General features: G+C 52.5%; 1 protein-coding gene and 1 long non-coding RNA gene across 4 annotated transcripts in view; both read left to right on the forward strand.

Moving 5' to 3' along the window:
• Kcnq1 (potassium voltage-gated channel subfamily Q member 1) overlaps positions 1-17,936 on the forward strand; it is a 330,113-nt gene extending 312,177 nt beyond the window's left edge. For both annotated transcript variants that reach the window (XM_006977299.3, XM_076555691.1), the window contains one exon: positions 16,794-17,936. In XM_006977299.3, coding sequence (XP_006977361.1) covers positions 16,794-17,009 — 216 coding nt within the window. In that variant the 3' untranslated portion in view covers positions 17,010-17,936. The remainder of the gene's footprint in view (positions 1-16,793) is intronic.
• A 6,233-nt stretch (positions 17,937-24,169) lies between these two features.
• On the forward strand, positions 24,170-25,330 carry LOC121821150 (uncharacterized). Of its 2 annotated transcripts, none has more exons than XR_006061838.2 (3): positions 24,170-24,307; positions 24,594-24,741; positions 24,944-25,330. It is a non-coding gene; the product is annotated as an uncharacterized LOC121821150 (long non-coding RNA). The 2 variants fall into 2 exon arrangements; XR_013046263.1 differs by having other exon boundaries at positions 25,038-25,330.
• The last annotated feature ends 228 nt before the right edge of the window (positions 25,331-25,558 follow it).

Below are 25,558 nucleotides of genomic sequence, written 5' to 3' on the forward strand. Positions count from 1 at the left end.
CGTAGAATGTAGAATGGGGTAGGTCCCAAGGAGCAGGCAGAGCATCAGCCATGCCATGAGGAAGGCAGTGCAGCTTAGTTAAGCTGCGGCTCAGACAATAACAGTTGATGTCTCAGGCAAGAGCTCCCATGAGTCTAGCGCAGCAGCCAGACCAGGAAACTGTCTCTGTTCTCTGTCTACTTCTCTGTCCACAATGGGACACCCTCATGGCTGCTCCCACAATCGCCATCACTTCTGCATTCTAGCAGTGGGAAGGAGGAAAGTACTTGAAGGGCAACCTCCCTCTCCACACAGCCCTGTCACCCCGACAGGCCCCCTATCTGCTTTTCTCTGTGCACTGGCCACTGCAAGGACCCCTGGTGAAGAAATGGTTAATTCAAGGTTCTTTTCCTAAAGGAGGAAGTGGTTCTGTCTTTGTCTGAGGGCAAACCCATGTGGTTCAGAGGAAAAGAAGTCTGATAGGAACGGGGTGTTGGAAAGAGAGCAGGGAGGATTCAGACCCTTGGGGCTCAGTCTGAGTCCTAAGAACCAGGCACCCAGCAGAGCTGGTCCCTGGGATGAAGACAAGGCTGACAGGCTGTCTGCAGAGCTCAGTTTAGGACAGGTCAAAGTGAAGAGCCTCTAGGATTCCTAAGTGGTGAGGTCAGATACCAGCAACTCTGCGACCCAGCCCGCCTTGAGGGTCCACACTGGCATCACTGTTGTATCGGGGCACTAAAGCTTGACCAGTGAGGCCAGCAGCCAAGAGGCACCCACCAGCGAAGGTGGAAGGGCAGGACTCAGAAAACCTAGGAGGAGAAGGAGATGATAGAAGAAAGAGACCCAGGAAATGTGCATTCTGGGAGTCTGAGGGTGTAAGGTGATTCCTAACCCCAGGAAAGACAGAAAGCTGAGATCACAGAAGACCTTGTGACTCCACTAATATTCATTTCTACTTCCTCAAAGGAGAAGTAGTACTTTGGCAGTAGAAGCACCAAAGGGGGTAATTGCTAGTGTAAGAAAGCAAGCAAAGACATTAGAAGAGCAGACCAGAGAAAAATAGGGGGAGAGAGAAAGACACACACACACACACACACACACACACACACACACACACACACACACATGCACGCAAAGTTTGGAAAATCAGACACAGATACACCAGCAGAGATGATATAGAAATGAGAGCTGGAGCCTGACCTTCCAGGCAGAGCTACCACCAAAGATGAAGTAGCTCCCAGTCAGGATCCAGGGAGAACCTTACACCATCCCCGAGAGCAGAGCCACAAAGAGAAGTTCAGCCTGAGTGCCAAGCACTCCCTCAGTCCATGAACCCAGGTACTCACTGACACCCACCCAACCAGGGATGAGAGGCTACACTCTGGAGAAGCTGATCCTGTCGGGGCTGAACTTGAGGACGCTAGGAACAACTGTGGATGGAGCTGAACACTTTGGGCTAAAAAGTCAACTCCTAGAATGCCCCATTGGATTCCATTATTGTTTCAGAACAGCAATAAAACAGACATCCCAAGTCTCCTGAGAGAAGAACATAGGTCATACACAGAAAATGGAGAATGGAAAATGGAAGTGAAGTGAGCACATGCTAGTACACTATCTTCACATTTCTGATGGAGGGAAGGAGGAGTAATTTTCAATCTAGAATCCGAAGTATAACAGAAAAATAAAGATATTTGCCAAAATGCACACTCAAAAATTTTTATCTACCACATACCTTTTCTCAGAAAATTGCCTGGGGATGTACTCCTATAAAATGAGAGGGGAAACAGGGTAAGAACACAGAAACTGGGCACCAGGGGGAATATAATATCTAAAAACTGAAGAGAAACTAGCCCTGGTAAGGCTCTAGCAGAAAGAGGAGGAGTGGGAGAGAGAAAGAGACAGACAGACAGAGACAGAGAAACAGAAAGAGAGAGAGAGAGACAGACAGACAGACAGAGTGGGGGAGAAATTCATTACCAGTATTCCCAACAGGATCAATAGAAATTTTACAATTCTTGCAGAAAGTTAAAGAGTGGATTCGTGACAGATGTATTAAAAGGGCTAGGGATATGGCACAGTGGTCAAGTGCTCACCTAATATGATCCCAAGCAATTAAAAAAATAGCTGAAAAAGATTTAAAAATATTAATTCTCAGGGGCTGGAAAGACGGCCCAAAGTTAAGTGCACTTACTGCTCTTTGCAGAGGACCTGAGTTCAGTTCTCAGCACCCACATCAGACAGTTCACAACCACCTGTAACCCAGCTTCAGGGGATCCAACACCCTCTTCTGACCTCTACAGACACTGAAACACACATAGCATATACACACTGATACATACACGTAAATAAAAAATAAAGTCTTTTTAAAATATTTTTTTAATTAAGCAAATGATAAGCAAGATGGCTTAGCAGGTAAAGGCACTTGCCACCAAGCTTGACCTAAATTTGATCTTTAGACCTACATGATGGAAGGAGAAAACCAACCCACAAGTCATCCTCTGACCTCTATATATGTGTGCATGCACATGCACACTCTCATACACACACACACACACACACACACACACACACACACACACACACACACACACATTTTTGTAAAAAAGAAAGAACAAAAGAAAAAGAAAAACTAAGCCTAACCCAAAGGCAACCATTAACTACAGAGAAAACAGAAAGCTCTTATCACAGAAGACCTTGGGAACACAGGATTTTCACAGCAATCTTTTAAAGCTACATGTTTCTTTAAAAAGCAAATGGTAAATACTTATCTAGCCTAGAACTGTGGCGTGACTACACAGAAAGAATGCTGAGGAAGAAGTTGTAGGACAAAATCTTAATGGCTCATCTTCCATGTTAGTCACCAGATCATGCCTAAAACACACACAGAGAGAGAGAGAGAGAGAGAGAGAGAGAGAGAGAGAGAGAGAGAGAGAGAGAGAGAGATTGAGAGATTGAGAGATTTAAGAAATAAGACGAAAAAAAAAAACCCTAAGAAATAGCCAAGAAAGTTAGACTTCCCTCCGGAAACAGGAGTTGGGGGCTGGGGATGTAACCCCCAGAGAGGGCTGTTCGGAGATGGAAGAGCTTCTGATAGATTGCTTAATGTTGGCAGGAAGCCTCTAAAATGCAGGAAGGGAATGTAGGTGCCAAAAAGCAGAGAATTCTGCTGGTTGGCCTGGTGAGGAAGAAGAGAGGGTCCAACAGGGAGCTGGGACTTGGAAGGAGGGAGTGAGGATGTGCTAGGGCCTGGGGTGGCAGGAGATGAAGGGCAAGCCAGGATGGAGCATTGCACTATGTGCAGCCTTGGGGTCAGCTGGACCCTGGATGGGAAGAATAGAACTGTGGTCATGTGGGATGGGGCAGTAGTAAGAGAGGAGAGCTTGCTGAAGGTGTCCCCTCCTTTCACCAAGGGTGACAGAGGAACTCAGGTTCCTCCCTAGGCAGGCTTCCCAGATCTGAATGTTACTTGGATGGTCTCCAAGACTTCAAGATCTGGGCTAGTAATGGAGAACTGAAGGCCAGGGAGACTAGGGGCTTCTTGAGGTCTGTGAACCACACCCGTTTTGTCAGCATGTATCCCCTTACCACAGCCCTGGTGTCCCGGGTGACTTCTTCTTTCCAGCCCCAAGCACAGGAAGGGCGGGCTGGGAACTTCAGGATAGGCCTGAATCTCTCATCAGCTGGAGGGGTCAGCCCAGGCCAGATGGGCCCAGGGCCAACCAGGACCTCTTTCCTAGGTGGAGGCTTCCCTACCTTCTGGCTCACCTTCCAAGAATTATGGACCTTCCTGGGAGCCCCTACAACCTGTTAGTCCTCAGCCTTGGGTCCCAAAGAGAACCCCACATCTGACTCCAGCCATGGCCTGGGCAGAACAAAAACTTGGTGGGGCATATGAGATGTCTCAGTGCTCTCTAGGGATGAGGCAATCAGGGCTCCAGCTTCACAGGTCATGGGTTCAAGGTAAACCGCCAAACCTACCAGGTGCTTTTCTGCATGTCCTCCCTACAACTCAGCCCTCAGCCTAGCCTACCCACCTGGCTCCTCTCAAGAACAAGGAGAGCCACTCCAGGCCAAGGCTAGACACAGTGACATCCGCTTTCCAGAGAGTCCTTCTTCAGGGTCACCAGCCCCGCTTGGACCCAGGACCTGCCCAGCATTCCACAGAGCCTAGCATCAGGGGACAGGCTCCTGTCAGCAAGGTAAACGGCCTGTCTCTGGCTGTTGGGTGAGGTTGGAGGTTGCAGACTAGAACTGTCAATCTCCAAGGTGGCAGGAGGCCATGGCCAGAGTTGGGGGCTGGGACATGGCTGTGATGTGGACCCTGGACTACAGTGAGGACAGGACTGCCTGTGGGGGCAGGAAGAGGTCGTGCCTGTAAGCCACACTGACCAGGGGCCTGGCTGGAGCCCTACCGGGGTGAGGGCTGAGCCAGAGAACCTTGTTCTTTGCTTTGTGTTGACACGGTCCTGGGTCCCCCTCCCCTTCCAGTGTGTCCCCAGTGCAGATCACTCCTATGCTTCTCTGCTTGGGACAGGCTGCTTAGGGAAGAATTGTCACCAGAACGGGGGAAGAGGGGGCAGCAATGCCCACCACCACCTCCAGAGTTGGACATCTGTTGACAGCACCTCCTTCAGGACCGTAGCTAGGAGGACTGGCTGGGTGGACGGTGCCTGAGCCCTGCCACCATAGCCAAGACCCAAACAGGAAGCCCAACTTCAAAAAAGGGAGCAGAGCCAGGGGCATGCCCAGTGGTGCGTGCCACTCAGGGGCTGGGGCAGGACTTAAGCAGAGGTGACCAGTGCAACATGGGTCACCCAGACCCCTAGCAATCTGAGCCAGGAAGGGACCTGATCTCCCCCCACTAGGATCCCTTGGGTGACTACTGAGGTTACAGAAGGCCAGTGAGTAGCCAACGTCAAAGAGCACATTCACTCCCCTCACATCCAACACCTTTAGCACCTGGGTGTCTCCTGCAGTTCCTGTCACAGAAGCAGGAGGTGGACAATTACCAGGGCCTGAGCCTGGGCTGGGATCAGCAGAGTGGCCTGGGGGCCATGGGAAGCGGTACGAAGGGGGCTGGCAGCAGGTAGCGGGCTGGACATGTCCAGTGCTAGGCTCCATCCTGACAACCCTGGGAACATGGAGAAGAGAACCTGCCAAATATGTCCAGATGGGCTGGAGCACTGGGACCTGGCTTGAAGCCCCAACGACTTCCTGCTGGTCCAGCTCCTCTCAGCCCCTTCCTGAACAGTCAGTCGGAGACCAGAGGCAGCCAGGGGCTAGCCCCACCCACTCTGATCTGCTGTGTGGGGACCAGCACAGAGCACCTGGTGGGTGACATCACCTTGTGTCCGTATGGCAGGTCGTGGAGGATGAGTGCTCAGTGTCACAATGAGGAGGCAGCACAGACACCAAAGCTGAGCACAGAGGAGAGATGGTGGTGGGGAGAAGGTGGCTGGTGGTGTGGTGTTGTAGCTGGTATGGAGGGAGACACCATTGCTGGGTGTGTGGAGATGAAAGCGAGAAGAGCTGATAGCCCTTTTGTTCCCAGTAACTGGAGGGCCAGAAAGGGACCCTGGATCCCAGGCTCCTCTATTCCTGTGATACCTTGGAAGCCTTGAAGATCTGCTCATCCACTGCCAGCCCCATAGGAGCCCAATCTCAGGATACCTGTCTCTCCATTGGAGTTTCCCAGCCCACAAAGTTAAGGCTAGGCCCGTCTATGAGATACTGAAATTTGTGTAACAGTGGAGTCAGGGCACCCTGTGTTGAAAGGTATAAGGAGGAGAGCTGAGAGTTCTGAGGCACAAAGAACAAAAGGAAACAGGATGGGAAGCCTTGTCCTGTCCCTGAGAAGCAAGGGACACCCCCCCCCGCCCCCGCCCCCCGATTCCAACGCTCCAGCCAGGCCTCTACTCAAAGCAGAGTCCAGGGCCTGACCCAGCTGCCAGGAGGAAATAGTTAGGAGCATCTCAACTCTGTGTCCCACAAGTTTCAGACACCAGGAGAGATGGAGGATTCTAGATTCCAGGCCTAGCCACCCAGCCCCCATCCGGAGCCCCAGGCCTATCCTCCAGCCTGACTCTAGCCTCAGGGGTCCTGACTACAGAAAATCCTGTCTCAGAGTAGAAGCAGGAAGCAGGGGAGGGAGTGGGGCCCCATCCCGTTCTGCAGGCTGGGCTGAAGACTGCCTGCCCACCTGGGTCAGCCACAGCTGCAGCTTGGATGACTGACATGGGGCCCCTTCCATCTCCAGGCTGGGACAGAGTCTGAACAACAGCGAGGCAGGATGTTCAGTCCCCAGGAGGATAGGCAGGGCTTCGAGAGCTTGGGATGCTGGCTGGATATTGCTCACCTTTACCTCGGAACTTCCTGCCCAGCTCCCTGCTGCCAACGTGGAATCTGCTTTCCAGAATTAGCTCCCAGTTTCCTGGCCTCCAGCACATAGCCACATTCAGCTCCACAAAGTCTGTGCCCAACGCCATGCACACATCCACAGGTGTGTGAATACACAGTGCACACGCGTAGGCCAGGCTCTTCAGTCACCCTGCCAGCAGAGTTCTAGATCATTCTAGCCTGTCGTAACCGTGATTCATGCATCTCATCCTATGGGTCTGTGTTGAGAGCCTACTGTGAGCTAGGCATGGGTAAAGCAAGAGGCTCCTTCTGCTTGTCTGTCCTGGAGAGACAGAAAACCAGGGTCAGCACAAGAACCCTGAGCTCTCGGCAGCAGACGGGAGGAAGGCCATCCCGGGTGTACAGGTATGAAGGGCTGTGGAAAAGGAAAGAAAGCCTGAGAGCAACATGGAGTCCTCAAGGGAGAGAGGTGACTGCTTAGAGTTCAGCAGATGCAGAGGGCCTGGAGGGTCCCAGAAGGCCAAGATGCCCAGGGCTAGCAGGAGCCAGCCGACTAGGGTCAGTCCGAGGTCACTCTGGGGTAAGAGCTATGAGAGGCTTAGAGGCCAACAGTGGGAGATGGCCATCCCTACAGGGTGGCAGTGGAGCCGGAGGCTGGGGCTCGGGTCCTTATCAGACAGGAGGGCAAAGGAGAACCAGGATGGATGTCTTAAAGACAACCAACTATTATGAAAAGAAAGCCAAGGGCTGAGTGGGTTGGGTGGGCCATGAGATACAGGAAGTATCCTCTAAAGACACCAGATCCAAAGTGGAGGCCAGGGAGAAGAAGGCCAGTGAATTAACCAGAATGGGAATATAAGGAACCAGCAACTGGGAACCAGGAAGCTATGCCCAGGAGGTGGGTCCTGGGGAGACCGGGTCAGAAGTGAAAAACCTGTAGCAAGGACAGATGCTTAGTGACCACTAAGCGGGTGAAGGGCAGTGGGAGCCAGAGGCAGGTGGGGGGACCCCTGGGGTACCACCTTGCTCTTGATACTAGCATTCCATCCGGAACAGGGGTCTCCTCTAGGCATGCTGCAGGCACAGGCCATTCCCGGGCTTGAGTTGTCCCGTGTTCCCTTGTCCAACACCAAGGCTCTTCAGGGAGGCCCACTGCATGTGCAGCCACCCCAAGAAGCAAGTGCCCTTGACATGTTCTAACCGGCGGCCTCAAAGCCTGCGCTGAGCAAAAACAAGCAAGTGGACCGCCACACCTGGATCATATTACTGCTGAAGTCAAAACTGCATGGAGGGATACAGTGTCTCATGCCGGAGCTAGGGAGGGTAAACACCCTGTCGCCAGCCAAGCACCTGGTAGAGGAGGCCCCAGGGAGAAGTGGGAGGCTGCACTGCATTTCTTTATTTTACAGAACAGATTACTGTAGAGCGTGTAGATCCATCTTGTACAGACCAACGTGAAAGCCGGCACCCATGAAAGCCAGCACCCAGGTGATACAAAGAGACATGGGGGACCAGGTTACCAATACTCCTGATTGTGTCTGGGATAGTGTGAGGAGGGAAGCCATTGCCTGGCAAGCAGAGTATGCCCAGATGGGCAGTTTCAAGGGTCTGTCTCAAGGACGGTCCTAGGCTGGGTAAGATATAAGAAGAACATTTACCAAGGTTGTAGGTGTAGCTGATATTGGGGGCCGGGGAAGTGCTCTTATACCAGAAATGCAGGGAGTACCCGTACTCAGATCAGGAGAGGAGCAGTGTTAAGGGGTCCCACTCTGTACCCTGAGAGACCTATGAGATCCACAAGGGACCAGGGAAAATCTTGGATGGAAGAAAAAACTGGGGCTGTGTCTGTGACTAAATGGCACTTGAGAATGTTCAAGAAAGAAGCGTCTAGAGGAAGATCTAGGATGAGCTAAGTCACAGAACATCCCCCACAGAGAGTGGGCTCCCAGCAGCACCCAGAGCCTACCTAGGCAAGGCAGGTCCTGGTCAGCGTGGCAACAGGGATAGACCCGGGCCATAGTCAGAGGCCCTGTGCGGTTGTCCACCAGGAAGCAAGTGTCGCAAGGGAGAGAGAACCAAGAGGTTGAACATCTCTTTCCCCCACCTGGTTACTGGGGGATGATAGGAATGTCTGTTGTGTGAACAAGAAGGTGGCTGGTTGCTTGGGTGTACACACGGGAAGGGCTGGCTCACCAGTGTTCACATTGACAAGTGGTCCCAGAGTGACAGGCAGAGGTGGACATGAACAAAGAGCAGACAGAACAAGCTCCGGGTCTGGGGAGGCTGGGGACAGGGGAAGGGAGGTGTGGCTCCTGTAGCAGCAGCCACAGACAGGCTTGTGTTTGCCGGGGACACAGGGTGTGGTGCAGGCCCAGGTGGGCAGCCCCAGTCCAGTGCCTGAGCCCCATTTGGTCCCTGTTCACCTGCCACCATTGCCCACCTAGTTTGGCCGAAGGCTCTGGCTTTTGGTACAACATGTTCTGTCTGGAGTCCTCCAGCTTCCGGGACTCCATCAGAAGAGAATCCAATGCAGGTGGGGCCTGTGCCTGCCGCCAGCACAAACAGGGCCTCTCGGCTTCTACTTTTCCAGCCTGTCCACATGCTTGCCCAGCCTGAGTAGCTGCTGCAGGGTCTGCCCATGGGAGGACTGAGCAGGCAGGAGAGCCACTTCCTAAGTAAGCACCATGACATGGAACTGCCTCTGCAAACGGGAGTCTGAGGATTGCAAGAGCTGGCTGGTCTTTGGGGGAGGCTGGAGTCCCCATTCTGAGTTTAGGTCTCCTCAACCTCCACTACCTGCCAGGTGGGTAGAGGCAGCCTCCAGAACAGGCAGGCAGAGGCCCTCAGTGTCGTCAGGAGCTAGGGGCTATGGGGCCCCAAGCCTGCCATTGCTCAGCTCCAGGACCTTTGTCCCTGAAGCTGTCATCTGCTCACACAGAGCAGGAAAACTGTGGAATGGACAGTTGCAAGCCACAGAGGTACCTGGAGGGAGGAGATGACCTAGTGTCCTGTACCTTGGGGCCACAGAGTGCTGGCCCAGGGACACTGACTGTTCATCTGCATGAGGCAGCACAGTCTGGAGATGGGGTGAGGGGTGAGTCATATGAGCACCAAGGTTGACTTCAGCAGCTGGAGAAGCAGCAGAAGGGAGGCCCAGTGACCTGAGCCTATGGGATTGGGTAGGGAAGGTGACAAGGGCCCCCAGCTCAGGCTGGGGAGTCAAGAGCCAAATCAGCAGAGTTGCCTGGGAGGGATTAAAGCTATTTAGAAGCCAGGTGTGTGTGTGTAGTCACAGGCCTGTGATCCGGGGACTTGGAAGGCTGAGGCAGAAGGTTCCTAAGTGTCAGGCTAGCTTGGTCTATATTGTGAAGCCCAGGTCAGGGAGGGAGCTGTTTACTGGGAAACCTAGAAAAACAGACCAAGCAAGGAGCTTGGTATATAGAAAAGACACCCTCCGCACACGCATGCACACATACACAAACACACACACACACACACACACACACACACACACACACACACACACACACACACACTGGGAGGGATTAACCACTTCAGGGAAACGTACATCAACCCCACACACATCAAAGATTTAAAGGTGAAATACAAACCTAAAAAGCACCAGAAAAGTTCATGTTGGACTGAGGAAGGGTAATCCAAGTACACACTTGGAAACCATGTGGGAAAAAAAATAGATGGAGCTCCTATTTGGAAAAGCAACCCTAAGTGCAGTCACAAAACAAACAGCATGCAAGAGAAAACGCTTGTGATCTACATGTCAAAAGATAAGCCTTCATATACAAAGAGTCTTTACAAATCAATGAACATGAAAGGACTTGTCAGCAGTTGCTAACCGCATTGGCCTTTGCTCAGTGCCTTCTGGGGATCAGGAATCTTGGGGCCTTCTACCCCCTCATTCAAGAGAAAGGCTAGAGATTAATTAACTCGCTCAGATAATATTTGTACTAGATCACATAAGTTTATGAGCACCTACTGTGTGTCAGATACTGTAAGACTATCAGGGACTCAACAGGAATGGCACACCTAGGACCTGACCTCAGGATCCTCAAGTTTGAGGAAGAGACGATAAACAAGTCAATTAATAAACTTGGGAAGTTTGCAGAGGGGCAACAGTCACAGAGTGTGCTAGGAGAAATGAGATAAGCGGGAGCTTCCACTAAAGCAGTGGGCATTTGAGCTGAAAGTCCACACAGTAGTGGAGAGCGGTTTTCCAGGCAGAGTCCAGTGAGTGCAAAGGTCCTCAGGTAAAATGGAGGAGAATGTATGTGTTCAGGGTCTGTGTAAGAAGGGGTTGCGGAGGGTCTGCAGAGAGAGATGACATTCACTGGTGTAGTGGAAAAGCTGGGGGAAGAAGGCATAGGTCTGAGCACAAAGGTCAACTGATACCGCCCAGAGCAAAGCAGAGGAGAGGAATACAGGCGTCTAGGTCAGGGGTGAGACTGCTGGCCTGGGCCAGGCCCTGACTGCAGAGGCTGAAGGGTCTGGCTTTGTATGAGTACTTACATGGGTGTGCATGTGTGTGTGTGCATGTATGTATGCATATGTACATGGTGGTAGGGGTCCAAGAGAGAGTTAGAGAGGCAGGTACGAGGAAGCATCTGTAGAGGACCAGGTTAAAAGTCTTATGAACCATGGGTATGTATAGAGCTGTTCAGCTGCAGGTCTGAATGGTAGAATCCATATAAAGTGGGTTAAGTGTCATAGACAGAGCCAGGGACAGAGGCAAAAGTCTTTGCTGTGGCAGTTTTCCTGGGTGAGGAAATGTGTTGATGAATAGTTGGGGTACCTGCCACATCTCAGTTTTCAGATGCTCTTTATAGTCCCAGGTCCCATCTGGTATAGTTGATGAACCCAAGCGACTGGTGTTTCTGGTCATCAGGAATATCTATTTGTTGGCATAGATAGTTTATTTGGTGTGCTGGTGGGAACTGAGTGTTTATCTGCATAAACAAGACAAGGGGTTGAGTCATTGTTTTTGGACTTTTTTTTTCTTAGAGACAGTGTCTCTTTACATAACCCTGGCTGGCCTAGAACTCACTATACAGACTAGGCTGGGTTCAAACTCACAGAGAGGTCAAAGGTGTGCACCACCACACAAGGCCTTTTTTAAGACATTTGTAAAATGAACAACTGGGGCTGAAGACATTGCTTTATACAATGGAGGCCCTGGTATTGGTACAGAAAGACACTGTTCTACATGACCTAGAAACACCAGGTTGGACCCTGCCTGCATTCTCAGGCATACTCACCCATGCGCCCTACAGATCCTGGGATCCAAAGGACAGACGGTCCCCCTAATGACTGTCAGCCAGAGATACTGCATGCAGGCTTCTCTACAAAAGCCGCAGCACTAAAATGAAGTCATAAATACGGTAACTGTAAGCACAGCCTCTTAATGTGGGCTGGCATCCACTCCACAAGGCCAACCTATACAAGCTGACCATATAATTCATGAGAGTTCTCCATGGTCTCCCCAAGCAGATGGGTGCTAGGTGAGGATGGAGCCTGTAAGGCAGCAAGGCAGCACCCCCTCCCCAAATGCTCTCACGTAGGTAAAACTACCTTCATTCCCCTCGGGCCTGGACTCCGGAGTGAAGGTGCTCACATGTCTAGCACTGGCTGTGTCCTTCCCTGAGTTAGCGTCCTACACAGCCTGTGTGGACAGAGACCCACAACTGACATGGCCCAGTTCCAGTGAGAGAAACTGGTGGCTAACAAACGATGCCAGGCACCCCGCGGGAGCCATGACTGGGCTGGCAGGGCCACAGCAGAGGAAAGAAAGGGCTGAGAGTGGACAACCCAGAGACAGGCACACACTGCCGTGTTTGAGGAGCAGCGTGGAGTCAAGGGAATAAGAAAGAAAAAAGGCCACGTGGAAAATGGGAGTGAGTTCTAAGGTGGCTCCTGGGCCAGCAGCACAGTGATGTTTTGTGTTTTGAAAGGACCATCGTGTATAAACCCGCTGAAGTGGGAGGCCAGCCAGTTGACACTTCTGTAACAGAGGATTCTAGCTGGGCTGGAGGATACAACTGTTCAGGGATCCTGGCCTCCAGCTGAATGGACTCTGGGGGATGGGAGGAAAGTTCCATAGCAGAAGGCCAGCAAAGGGGGAGGAGGGAGGGGATGACCCTAGCAGCCAGCCCCACCACATACCCCTTCTTTTAGCATTCCCGTGGGGTATTTGAAATGAGGGGTCATAATGCTGCCTGCTGAGATGTGCTAACCTGGTTGGTGTCTTGAAAGGACAGTCATGTATAAACCCACTGGGGCCCCAGTACCCAGTAAGTGCTTAATAAAGGCCCACCAATCATTGCTCCCTTGCTACCCCTCCAACTTCTGCCCTAGATCTTCCCTCTCCCATGGTACCCTAGGCTACCTTTAGCCTAGACAGCACTAAAAAGGTGTCTCTCTGATGGTGGTGTCGGGGTGCTGGGGAGAGGGGAGTGGAGGAGGACTGAGAGGCAGGCAGCCTAGGGCGGGGCCGAGGACCGTATTGCCTGATCCATAAGATGCAGAAGTGGAGGCCGGTGGGAGGCCAGGGAGCAGCCCAGCTGGGTTCTAGGCTCCTATGCACTCTGTCTTCTCCCTACGTCCCACTGGCCGTCTCCCCACAAGCTCCTCTGTTGCCAGCTTGTCATCTGATAGCTCTTCACTGGGTATCAAACGTGTTTAATATGGCCTCTAAAAGTGGCCCCTCAAGGCACCAAAGGCCATTCTCCCGTGACTCTACAGAGAGCCCTAGGCTGACCAATAGTGATTCCCAACCTGAATGCGTATCAGGGCCTTACACCCTGAACCCAAGCGCAGGTGTCCCCATCCCAGGCTAAGCTGCCTGAAGCAATCCACAAGGCCAGGGTTTTGGGGATCCTGACCAAGGATCAAGGCTGGGCAGGTTCTGAAAAAAAAAAATTCTGAAAAGACTCTTCAAGATTTTCCTTTGAAAACAAATTCATAACCACATCAAACAGGAATCCCTGTCGCCTTGAGTCTGATCGCCAGCCGCCGCAGGCTCTCTAACTAGCTGTTATTCTAATTGCTTTTTTCTCTTCTGAGGCCCACAGAAGTCATCCATGGCTTTTACTTAGGTGAGCAGAGACAGGGCACAACAAGGCTTTTGTCTGCCTTGCCCTGTTAATCACTATTGAATTGCAAATAGTGATGAGATCTGAGATCCCCAAAACCGATCTGTCCCAATGGCTCCTGGAGGATACCATCCCAGAGCCCAGAGCAGGCACTCCCTTCCCTGAAGGTGCTGGCACCACCCTGGGCACCTGCCTGTGGTGATGTGGCTCCCTGCCTCCACCTACTCAGCACTGGGCAGAGTGCTCACCAGCTTTCTGGCCATGTACTTGAAACCCCAAAGGGGAAAAGTCGAGCCAGGAGGCTTCAGGAACAATTGCTGAAGTATCATCTTTGGAGCTAAGTTCTGGGCTAAGGAACCACTGTACACCAGGCCAGGATCCTCCCTGCAGTGGCCCAGCAGGACTGGACACGGGCTTGGGCATGAAGGGCATTAGAGGCTCTTTATGGACTACTCTGGGAGCCTAAGTGGCCAGGAAGGAGGCAGAGGCCAGAAGAGCAAGCTAAGACCACCTGCCTTCAAGACAGAAGCATGGCCTTGGCAGGCAAGCTCTTCAGGCTCCTGTATGATACACCCAGTGAGCAGCATCTTGGTTCACTTTCCAGCTAGGAAAACAGAGGCAACAAGGAGCTTGCATGGCCAGGTCTCTGCACCAAACAGTCCTATTGCACAGGGCAACCCCAATCCCCAAGCTGTGCTGGACAGACTAGCTGGCAAGCACCAGGTCCAGGCACCAAGATCCAGTCAAGAGCATAAAATAAGCATATGACATCCACACTGGCCAACTCCCCCACAGGCTCCTCTAGTGCCAGATGGCATCTGATGACTCTTCATTGGGTAGCAAATACTTTTACTATAGCCTCTGAAAGTAACCTATGAATGTCCCCCAAGGCACCAAAAACCATTCTCCCATGATCCTACAGGTCACGGGAGACCCTGGGCTGACCAACAAGGATCCTCAGCATAAATGTATCCTAGGGCCCTGTACCCTGAACCCAACCAAGCCCTGGTATCCCTACCCCAGGCCAAGCTGGCTGAGGCAATCTGGTCTGATCAAGGCCAGGAAAGTTACAGAACTCAGCTACAAGTTACTGCTCATCACCATAATGGCCAGGGCAAGCAAGGGGACCCTATTTGTGAGCAGCTGGACAGTCTAGGAGGATCCTGTGGATGGCCAAGAAAACCCATGAGAATCCCACACATGGCCATGGGATCCAGGCAAACTCTAAAGCAACCAGAGAGTTGGAGAAGTCCATACTTTTAAATGACGCCTTGCACTATTTCCTGCCTCCACAGTCCTACCCCTCCCCCCCTTCAACAAAGTAGCAGCAGCACACTGAGGCCCCAGACTCTGGACCCTCTTCGGACTCCAGTCTACATCCTGCCTCCAGCAGCTTGGCCAATAGGACACCTTTGGACTCAAACAGGCTTCTCAAAACCCCAGTTGACATAAGCAGCAGCCACGGGGTCATTGTAAGCTTGAGAACATTCCAGGGAAGCTTCAGGGATACCCTGGCATGGCACACACAGGTTTGGTGGGCCCTGTGGCAGCTGCCCTGCAGGAGATTTCAAACAGCCCTCCCCCAACCCGAGAACTCTCTTTAAGGACTCTGCCCATTAGCAAGGGTGAGGTGTCCACAGGTGTTCAATTGTGGGATAGTAAACATTCATGAACCGATCCATTTCCCATGAGCCAACTGGTGCTTCTCCCCCTGCCTACTCAGATTGGCTCTGTGTGTTTAAAGCTGCATAAGGCCAGACCAAGAGTAGCCTCAGACAGCTCCCCTTTGGTGCAGAGCTCAGAGCGGCCTTGGACGGGGTGTGAACTCTGGTTTCACCTGCCAGGGACAACCTAGCTTTTTTCCACCCATGGCACTCTTAAGCCCTGGTTTCAATTTCCCCCTGTGAGCCCTCAAGCCTGGATGCTACCATCCAGCCCTTTCAGAATACACACACGTAGTGGGTGGGCAGAGGAGCCAGTTCTGAAAGCATCAGGAGCTTGCCTAGGACACAGACTTCACCCATGGTACACACTTGTCCAGGAAGATGGGAGCCAGCCCCTGACTGCCCCTTGTCCTCAGGGCCCAAGTCAACTAGGTTTTGAGGCCAGCAGTCAGCAGCTGGCTGAGTCATCTCATGGTTTACCCTAAGGCAGCTTTGCAGGTCTGACCAAATGAGGCCAACTGTCAAGACCTGTGACTCCATCCCTACATCACTGGTGTTCCCCTTACTCCAGGTCCCCATGTGGAGGTGAGGGAGGCCCCTGCTTTACTAACAGAGCACACTGAAGGAGCCACCCCATGTGCTCAGCATCTGAGGCCCCCTCACTCACTCGCAGCCCCTGCTCTATTATTTAGGTAGGTTCATGTATCCCCCAACCCAGTCCTCCAACTGGCCCTGGAGCAGTCCCTGCTTCCTAGGGAACTGGATGGGTCTTCTCTTCTTCTAGAGGAGAAAAGGAAGTAGCTGACCATTTCAGGCCCCCAGGGCTGGGCTTAGCCCTTTGCACAATGGCTCCTTCTTTCTAAGGGGTTCTCTGATGGCTCTCCATTGTCTCCTACAAGCACAGCAAGTATGGCCTTTGTCAAGTGCCTACTCTGCACCCATTTGTCCCAGGTTCTGCCGTGTCTCTACCTCTCCTCTGGTTTCTTAGCTAGTACTCAGAGCAAAACAAGCCCTTTACAGGCATGGAGTAGGAACCACATGGTCCAGAACTCCATGCAGTCGCTGCCCTGATCAATGAGGGACCTAGAAAGGTGGTGGTGTCCTAAGTTAGTACCTGTTGAGATACCTTTGGGGATTGGCACTATCCATGGTCCACTCAGCCTCTGCCTGCTCGACCTTCAGCTGTCCAATCCCTCTCTCCAGCTGCCAGGCCCCTTCCCAGCTAGGCCCCTCTGTGTTCTCATCCCCTCTAAGCTGAGCCAGACATAGCCCTTGGCCTCGAAGGACCACCCTTTATGCTCATTCCTCCCTCTCTCCACTTGGCCACAAAAAGCAAGAGGCTGTATTAGAGACTCCAGAAGGCTTGTCCAGAGTCTCAAAGACCAAAAAGCCTGGGAAGGAGCTAAGTGGTGACTCCCAACCACTAGGTCTATGTAGAAATAGGAAAGGACTAATACACATGTATGGACACATACAAGAACTCAGTACTGTACTGTACCCCAGTAAACACATATAGACACGTACATGACGGTGACCAAGGGCCTCTCAGGCATGGTACATGTATAAACTCAACACACATCTATAAAGACATGTCATGCTCTGTCTTTCAGGCCTTGCATGCCCAGGCCCTAAGGTGGCCTGCACTAGCCTGTTCCTAACACCATGTTCATCTCTGTTTCTGTCCTCACAGGTGACACAACTGGACCAGAGGCTGATGATCATCACAGACATGCTCCACCAGCTGTTGTCCCTGCACCAAAGCGGTCCAGGGTGCAATGGCAGGCCACAGGTGGTGGCTAGTGACGAAGGTGGCTCCATCAACCCTGAGCTCTTCCTACCCAGCAACAGCCTGCCCACCTATGAACAGCTGACTGTGCCCCGGATAGGCCCTGATGAGGGCTCCTGAGGGGTAACCCGACAGGTCTGCCCCACCTCCCTCTCAACAGTGGCACTCACCCTTGGTCCTCACCCCCTTGAAGGCTTGATATGACAGTCTAGCTCCCCATGGCCCCAAAACCCATGGACCAAGCCACCAGCTTGAACCTGGAGCTCACCAAGGCCCAGCCAGTAGGTACTAGAACTTGGCTTGGCATGGGGTTCCTCTCAGGCCAGAATTGTCAGTCCTATCAAGATGGTGATGTTGTTCGCCTGATGGCTGGGACACAGTGATGGGGAGCATCTGTGTAGGGCTAGGATGCAACTCAGGCAGAGGGAGGCTCGTCCAGGTGATGTCAAGTAGCTTCCTAAAGGGAGACAAGAAGAATCTGGCAGGGTCCTGGGGTCCTCACCCTCAGCCTTGAATCCAGGGCTCAACTGGGAGCAGGCAGGGCAGGGCATGCCCAACCCACTCTATAGGGTAGAGGCCAATGGGGGCTCAGCAGGTCAGAGCCTGATTCCTTCACTCTCTAGTGATGCTGATCACATGAACAGGATACCATAGGGGTTCCCAGCTTCCCTCAAAGGATATCCCAAGCAGGGGAATGTCCACTGACCACCACCCTAGCCAGCTATGAACTGACAGCTCCTCCCCCAAAGTGACCAGCAGGGCCCTCAGGCCCTATGAACCCTATATGCGCAGTCAGCCCCTTACTCCTTGGTGATCAGAGGTACCGGACAGATGCTCTGACTCCAGCCTCATCACACCACATCTCTCAGCCAGCAGCTGAGCCATGGTGCCATTAGTGGTATCAGCATTTCTCCCAGGATTGGTTCCTTGGGCATCGCACCTCACAGAAATCAGAATAATTTCTGGTGATTCAGAATCTCTGTTTTAATGAATTTTATAGTGTGATCTTGATTGAAAGGCTTTTCCAAATAAACGTGGGACATCTCAGGTTGATCTTGGCAAATGCTTGCTTCTGGGAGTGTCTTGTGGGGGGAGGGTCTTTACAGTAACATAGAGCTCAACCTCCATTCTCTGCCCTGCCCTACCCTCCTGTCTCCTGCTGCTCCCCACAGACAGCCTCAACCTCTTTGTGGACAGGACCCTACAGTTAGTTCCCTGGGACCCAGGTGCCCAGGTGGCCATGGAGTGAGCATGATTCAGAGAAGGCCCAGCCTCTAAGGGCTCAAAGGGACAAGGAGAAATGTCAAAGGTTGAGCTGGGTTGGGTTGGGGGCAGCCCTGGGCCTCCACTCCAGGTATCCCTGTCTACTCAGTATGATCAAGATGTAGTTACCACCTGATTCCCAGAAGACCCTGAGCCCTAGGAGTAGCTGAGCCTGGGTTAGGACCTGGCTTAGCTGGACAACACTGACATATGCCCAAGAAGTCACCCTCAGACATGTGCCGGGCCTCTCATCTGTCCTTGCCCGCCAGGATGGCTCTTACTCGTGACCCAAGAGGCCATTCAAGAATGAGTCCTTCCCAGGACCGGCCCCCAAGACTGTAAGAATTTGATTCCTGAAACAGAAGTGTACAAATAAGTACTGGAGTTCCTAGGCTCCCCTTAAAGCCTCAGTTTCCCTGTTGGGATACTGTGATGTTCCTCTGGCTGTCCAGTCAGTCTACTAGGCTGGAGGCCTATTCCAAGTGAATAACACCTTGCCCTCCTGGCCCTGTGGCTGTCACTCTTTGTGATTCAGCCACTGTGAATGGAAACAGTGCACTGTAAACAGAACTTGTCCAACCAGTGTCCACTGTCTCTACTGAACCTACTCTGTCCCTATTCTGTCCTTCCGGAACCTACCCCATATGTCAGGCCATCAGGACTGAAGGCATCTGAGACTTGAAGGATGGAGGCACCCTGGGTCTTTGGAGGCAGCAGGTAGCCAGCGGCAGGATCAGGGATCCAAGTATGGGGATGCAACTAGAGGCCCCTGCAGGAGGGCCCTCGAGTTCCTCTTACACTGAACCTCTTGGGGGTCTGAATGTCCTAGAAGCTCCCACCATAAGATCTTGGTTTCTGGTCTGACAAGCGCTGGCCATCCCTGGCAGAGGAAGGTAGAGGGGTGGCTGAGGCCTCAGGCTTCCCAGCCTCAACCCCCACTCAAGGGGGGTTTTGCAGCAACAATTGCTGAAAGGCAGAAGCTGTTGTTTCCTTGTTGGGTAAATATTTGTGGAAGCCCCAGGCTGTGGCTGACTGTAGCCAGGGCCCTCAGCTTTGCCCAGGCAGGCTACAACCCATGAGGAGCTCAGGGCCGCCCATCTGGGCAGGACCCAGTCCCTGCACCCGGCTGGCCTCAGTGCTGTCCTATGGACTGTGTAGAGTGGCCAAGTGCTGTTCTCCCACAAGGACCATTGCAGCCCTCTCGGGTGTGAAATGCAATTTACCTGAAATAAAGGCCAATTATGGAATTACCTAATTAAAGCCGGGAAGAAGGCTGGGCCTGGCAGGATGGACGCTCAATGCCCGCCCGATGCCCATGGTCTGAGGGAACAGATGGTGCCCCGGCCTGCCGGGCTGGCCACATTCCTTCACTCTGTCCCCCTATAAGTGACCTAGACAGCACACGACCATCTGGTGTGTGACACGTCCTGCGGGCCCCGGACAATGGCCCAGCAGACCTCTCCATGAGAGGGCCGTCGCCCGGGCAACGGTGGCATGTGCGGGAAGGCCCATTTGCAGCCCCTCCCGCGGCCCTTTCTTCAGGGCCCTTTGTGGGCCTCGCCTCAGCTCTCTAGTGGCTGGGCTGACAATACCCATGAGTATTTGTCCCCAGAGCTGTGCCTTTGTCCCCTTATCGAGGCCCTGGTGTCCAGTGGGTGCTAGGAGCATTTGCTAGAGGACCAGCAAGGCTCCTGTTTCATGGGATTGCCTCTCCCACTGCCCTTGCTCTTTCCAGCCCAGCTGTGGTTCTTGAGCACTGGGGTTGGCCCTGCCCAAACCTGAGCTTCTCCCATCTTTGAGCCAGCATACAGAGAGAAGAGACCTCTGCTACCCAGGCTGTTGTGGCCTTTCACCAGTTACCTGCCTCTGCCTGTGACATAGGACAGTAAAGGTGTCCTTTAACAAAAGGCTGATGGAGATGAGACACCTAGGCCAGACAGAGGCACAGGCACAACCATATGCTTAAGGCAGCGGGAGAAATCCCCTAGGTGGGTGAGGCTGGCTCTTCCTCCCTTCTGCACTCCTGCCTGGCCTTCTAGCTCTAGACTCCTCCCCTGATCTTCCAGTATCAAGCCACACCCCTTTCTAGCCACACCCCCAAGCATCAAGCCCCGCCTCTTCCCAGTCCTGCCTTCTCAGAGCAGAGAAAGCCTCCCAAAGGCCGGAAGGCAGCTGGCTGATCCTTCCCAAAACCACCCTGGCTAAACGCATAGTCAATCCACTGACCCTGGAATCTCAGCAGCCATGTTTATCTGAATCTCCCCTCCCCCCACACCCAGCACCCCTCCCCATACATATACACACATACATACACGTACTCAGGACTTCCATCATGATGGGTAGGTGCCAGAAAGACAGTGAAACAGAGGGAGCAGCTGGCCCAGGAATGCCCCAACTTCAAACTGGGCTCAAGCAAAACAGTTAAATCACTGGATAAAATAAAGGCCACAGAGGTTTCTGGACCCAATGGAGAAGCCACACCTGTGCCCTGAAGATCACTGGCCCCTGCCTTTGGACCTGCAGCAGCCTCCCAGCCCATTAGAAAGAAGATGAAGGGCCAGGCAGGAACAATGCTCCTGGGACCCTCCCCACTCCTCCCTCAGCCCCCAGCAGGCATCCCCAGTATAATATGGCCTCCAACAGAGGTGGGACAACCCTCCATTGAAGTTCTGGGCCCTCAATTCTGAGAGTCTTCTTGGTTTAGCAAAAGCCACTTTCACAGCACTGTGGGTGCCCTTCTAAGGTCTCCCTCTGGGTGATCAAGGGTATATCCCTCACCATACTCAGCCCCAGGCATCCTTCTCCTCTTCTTGTGTCTGTATACTTGAGGTCTGGATGGAGCCAGGCCTATGCCCTGAACTTTGGAGGCCACATCCTGTCCCTCAGGTTCTCCCACCTGGGACAATGGGTGTCCAGGACCTAGGCTACTACAGGATCTGGGCTATGCTTAGGGTAGCCAGATCTGAGCAGACAACTTCAATTCTCATTAACCTTAGCATGCTGGACTATTTCTGCCCAGCACAAGGCTGGTAGGCAAGCAGAGCAGGGCTGTTGGGGCAGCATAGGAGCTCACCAGCCAAGCACCTCTCACTCCTGGTCAGTGGCTACCTTCTCTCCTGCTCTAGGACAATGCTGCCCCTGCTTTGCTCACTGGACCTCCTGCGCACGGGTTGGGTAAGAGTTCTTGGTGTTGACCAGAGATGCTTCCCTAAGAATGGAAGCATCTTGTCTTCTCTAATGGAGGGTCTAGAAACAGATCCTACTACCCCATCCCTAAGCTCTGGGACCAGGTCCCCTCCCACCAAGGCTCAGATACTGATTGAGTGTAGGAGATGGAATCTACTAGAACACAAGAGCCTTTTCTCTCCTGGCCAGGCCCTATATGGCCTGAGCTTGGTTCTGTCATCTGGCCTCTCAGTGTCCTTGTCAGGCACTCCGGGGTGCCAGGGAACAGCAAGGGTTCTCCTTGCACCCCCAAACCCCTCTTCAGTTCTCATGACACATAAGGGAGCCATCTCCACCCCTCTTCAGACTCTCTCCAACCCCCCAGGGCCCACCTCTGAGGTCCCAGAGAAAACAAGTCCTCCTTAGCTCCTAGAGCCCAGCACAGCCCCCAGTCACCTGCTTCCAGGCCTGCCTTCACACAGGCCCAGGCAGCAGCTCATCAACCCAAGAGAACCCAGGCCACCAGGCTAGTACTCTCACTGCTTCTCAGATGTGGGCCGAAGTATAGGGAGGAGGACATCAAGACATACTGAGGACCGTAGTGACCCTCGAACCTTCTCACCCTCCTAGCCCCTCCACCCTGCTCCAGTCAAACACACAGCCTCATCTTCCTGCCAAGCCATAACAGTGAGTAGCATCCAAAGCGGCTTCAGGGGCAAGAAGGGAGGAGCATCAAAGAGGACAGAGGCCTAAAACAGAAGGGCCTTCAAGCAGTGGAACCTCCCCACCTCGGAAATGAGGAAACCAGGCAAGGCCTAGGGTGAGGCTAAACAACTCAGAATCTGTATGTGTAAAGAGCCATGGCATTCACCAGAAACCGCGTTGATGTCCATGATCCATGCTGCTACCAGCTGCTATGAGCAGGGAGGCATCTTGTGCAGTGATCTCGGTGACTGCAGACTCATAACTGAGAGTGAGAGACATTTAAGGCTTCTGTGACAACCCCTCCTCTTGCTCCCCCCCAAAAAAATTCAGATATGAAGTTATTAAAGAGAGTCCTTAAAAATTGTGATAAAGATGCTGAAATGTAGCTCTTCCCAATTGATAGCTTCTGGTGGGGGTGGGGTGGGGAAGGACTCAGTTTTCTTTAAGGGGCTGGCCACTGGGAGTTTGATCAGGCTCCAGTGAGTATATGGGCAACCCAAATTGGACTTGGTGGTTTTTTTGTATTTTTTGTTGTTGTTATTGTTGTTATTTGGGGGAGGTGGGCAGGCTCAAGGGTAGGAGGGTAGGGGGGGGGGGGAAGCGGCGTGCCGAATGGGAAGCAAGTGTGATCAGGTGCATTGTATGAAATCCCCAAATAATTAATAAAAAGATTATGTTGAGGGACAAAAAGAGTCATGACAGAGAAGTTAGATGCTTCACCTAGGAGCCTCAGGACTTGGATATTTACCTGGCTGAGACAGAGCTGCCTTCCAGAGCCTTGGGATGTCAGGGGCCAGGCTGAAGAGAAAATGGAGAAAAGCTCTCAGATGGCCAGAACATAGCTCCTCTGCCAGCCCAGACAAGCTGGAAGTCACTAAGCACCATGCCTACCTGAGGCAGCCACAGGCCAGACAGCCCTTAGAGACATGCCCACTGATTTCAGGAAGGTTACTATAACCCCTGCCACATAGAGGGCCACTTGGGTCCTCAAAAATGCTGCTTATACATTGACAACTAATGAGACTCCCCAAACCCCTTTCTGGTTGTTTTTTAAGACTTTATTACCTTTCCCTACCACCAGCCCCTCCATACTCAGGGAGGGGGCAGGCAGAACAGGGAGAAGCAGCAGGCTTTGAGTTCCACATGAGATGGAGCACTTTTTGGTAGAATAGCCAGATAGATTCTCATCCAGTGGCAGCTCAGGATTCCAGATTAAGTGGGGCACCCATGGCTATGCTAAGACATCTCACAGACTAGGCACCCTGAGGGTTCAGAAGACCTGCCAGTGAGGCCTGGTAAGGGCACATGGGGAACCAACATCCCCCACAGTCCACAGGCCCCAACACTCAACTGAAGCTAGAAGTTATCATCCAGGCTTGGGAGAAGAAGGTTCATTCCAGGGAGGGTTCTCCAAGGCATGGGGATGCTGTGGGTCCCAGCAGAGGCCAAGAAGAGAGAGACCCCGGCATCATTCGGGAGCCAGGCCTGTCCTTGGGATGTATGGAGTCCCCTCAATAGAGTCTTCCTTAAAAGGGAACTATCAGGACAGTGACCAATCATTAAGGGTCCTGTCAAAGGAGTTTGAGTACAGAGCAAGGACAGTCAGAGAACCTGGGTCTGCTCCAAGCCAGGCTGGTTCTCCAGGGAGGGCCTAAGCTCATGTGCTATGATGCCCAAAGCTAGACTTACTCTTCTCCAGCTTGTCCCCATATGGCCCAGGCAGACCTGCATGGTCTGCTCTATTTGGGAAGCTGGAAAATAGAGGTTCAACACCCTCCAAACCTTCAACAGCTGAGAAACATGAAGAGAAACTGAGGCACCTGTGAGCTTTACCTGGGGGTAGATAAGGGACTGTCACAGCCTCTGGATGGTAAATGTCTTTTCATTGTTTTCAGGAACAGGATCTCACTCTGTAAGCCCAGGAAGACCTAGAACTTGTAACTCCCTGCCTCAGCCTCCCTAGTGCTAGAACCACAGGCCTGTGCCTTTTAGGAGCTTGAATTTCTGACCTATGAACTTGGCTAGGTACCTAAGTGTTATGTTCCCCCTCCATCCTATAGAGTGAAGTTAAGTAAGGCTATGCCAGAACATTCTAGAATTTTCTAGAATCTGCCTATTTGCATGGAACTACTGAGCATAGTTGGGACCCAGTTGCCTGGGAAACTGCTCCAGGGCCTTTGGAACCCCTGCCTACCCTGACTCACCTAAGCCTCAGTTCTACAATGTTCTAGATGATTCCTGAGACCCCATCCAGAGGATTGTTTCTTCCTGTAATATTTTTCAAGGTATAAACAAAACTTTGTTGTGTATCTCTCAACACCTTGAATCCAAAGATGAGGAGGGAGGCCTTTCTGTTCTCCAATCTACCACCTCTTGTGGGTATGCCTGCAACAGCAACAGTCAGGGCTGAGATGGCCCTGTGCATCCCATCTCTGTGTATTTTCCCTTTCTCACAGTGTGGGACTTCCTCAGCAACTGTGCTCAGTTGTCCCTACAGAGGGATAGTCATTCATTCCTTAGGCATGGCTCTAATGGGTGGGTATGGTGACCACATCCATTTCTAACCCCAAGGCAACAACCTCCATGTCCCTGAGCTGTGCGAGAGTGGAGCAGAAAGATCCACCAGGTATGTGGGTGGAGGAAGCTCATGGTCTCCTCTGGCCTGGCCTGATCCTCTGGGATCAGCCACTTGGGAGAGCTCGACAGGAGATTCAAACAAGTGAGTGATTCAACCCAAATACTCAGAAAACAGAGGCTACATCCTTGAGTGGAAGAGTAGGGAGAGGTGCAGACCAGGAAGTGGGGAGGAGGGCAGTTACGGAGAAGGGCTTTAAACTTATAAAGCAGTCCCCACACATTCCCCCATTCCCAGCCTTCGCAACTCTCATTGGATGCTGTTGTGTTCATTCTTCATTCAATAGCCAGCCCACGGCCAAGGACAGGATGCAAATGGAGTGCCTGGCAGAGCTCCCTTAGGTCTCTGTAGCCCATCCAAGAAGCTCTGTCCTTTACCAGGATGGAGGTCAGAAGATAACTGGTGAAGCAGGTGGCTCTCATATGCTGGTGGCCTCGAGGCGACAGGACACAGGAGGCTGCCTCCACAGGCGGGCGGTGTCCCTCACTGCTCCGAAGGCTGGCAGGCTCCTTCTGCTACCTGAAGTCAGATCTTGCATATCAAGATAGCTTGCCAACCCACACAATACTCCTCACCTCAGGGGCTCCACCTCCAGCTCTAACCCAAAGTCAATTGATTCTTCAGGGGTGTGCATACATATTTGTGTAATAAAAATGGGGGTTCCTTTGGTTAATTGACTTGGCTCGTTTAGCGCAGAGTTCAGGAAAAGGTCCTAGGAGACTGGGGGAAGACATGTCTCCCTCCCCTATACCACCCAGGATACCAGTAGCTCCCCCAAAGTGCACAAAGAGGGCCACCCTCAAGAGCTGGAACTCTAGAAGGGCCAACAGAAGCCAGTCCTGTCCCTTCTCCCCAGATATAAATCCCTCTACCCTCTTCTCAGCCACCAGCCTGGGAACTG

Source organism: Peromyscus maniculatus, chromosome 1, assembly GCF_049852395.1.
Source record: "Peromyscus maniculatus bairdii isolate BWxNUB_F1_BW_parent chromosome 1, HU_Pman_BW_mat_3.1, whole genome shotgun sequence".
Classification (NCBI taxonomy): domain Eukaryota; kingdom Metazoa; phylum Chordata; class Mammalia; order Rodentia; family Cricetidae; genus Peromyscus; species Peromyscus maniculatus.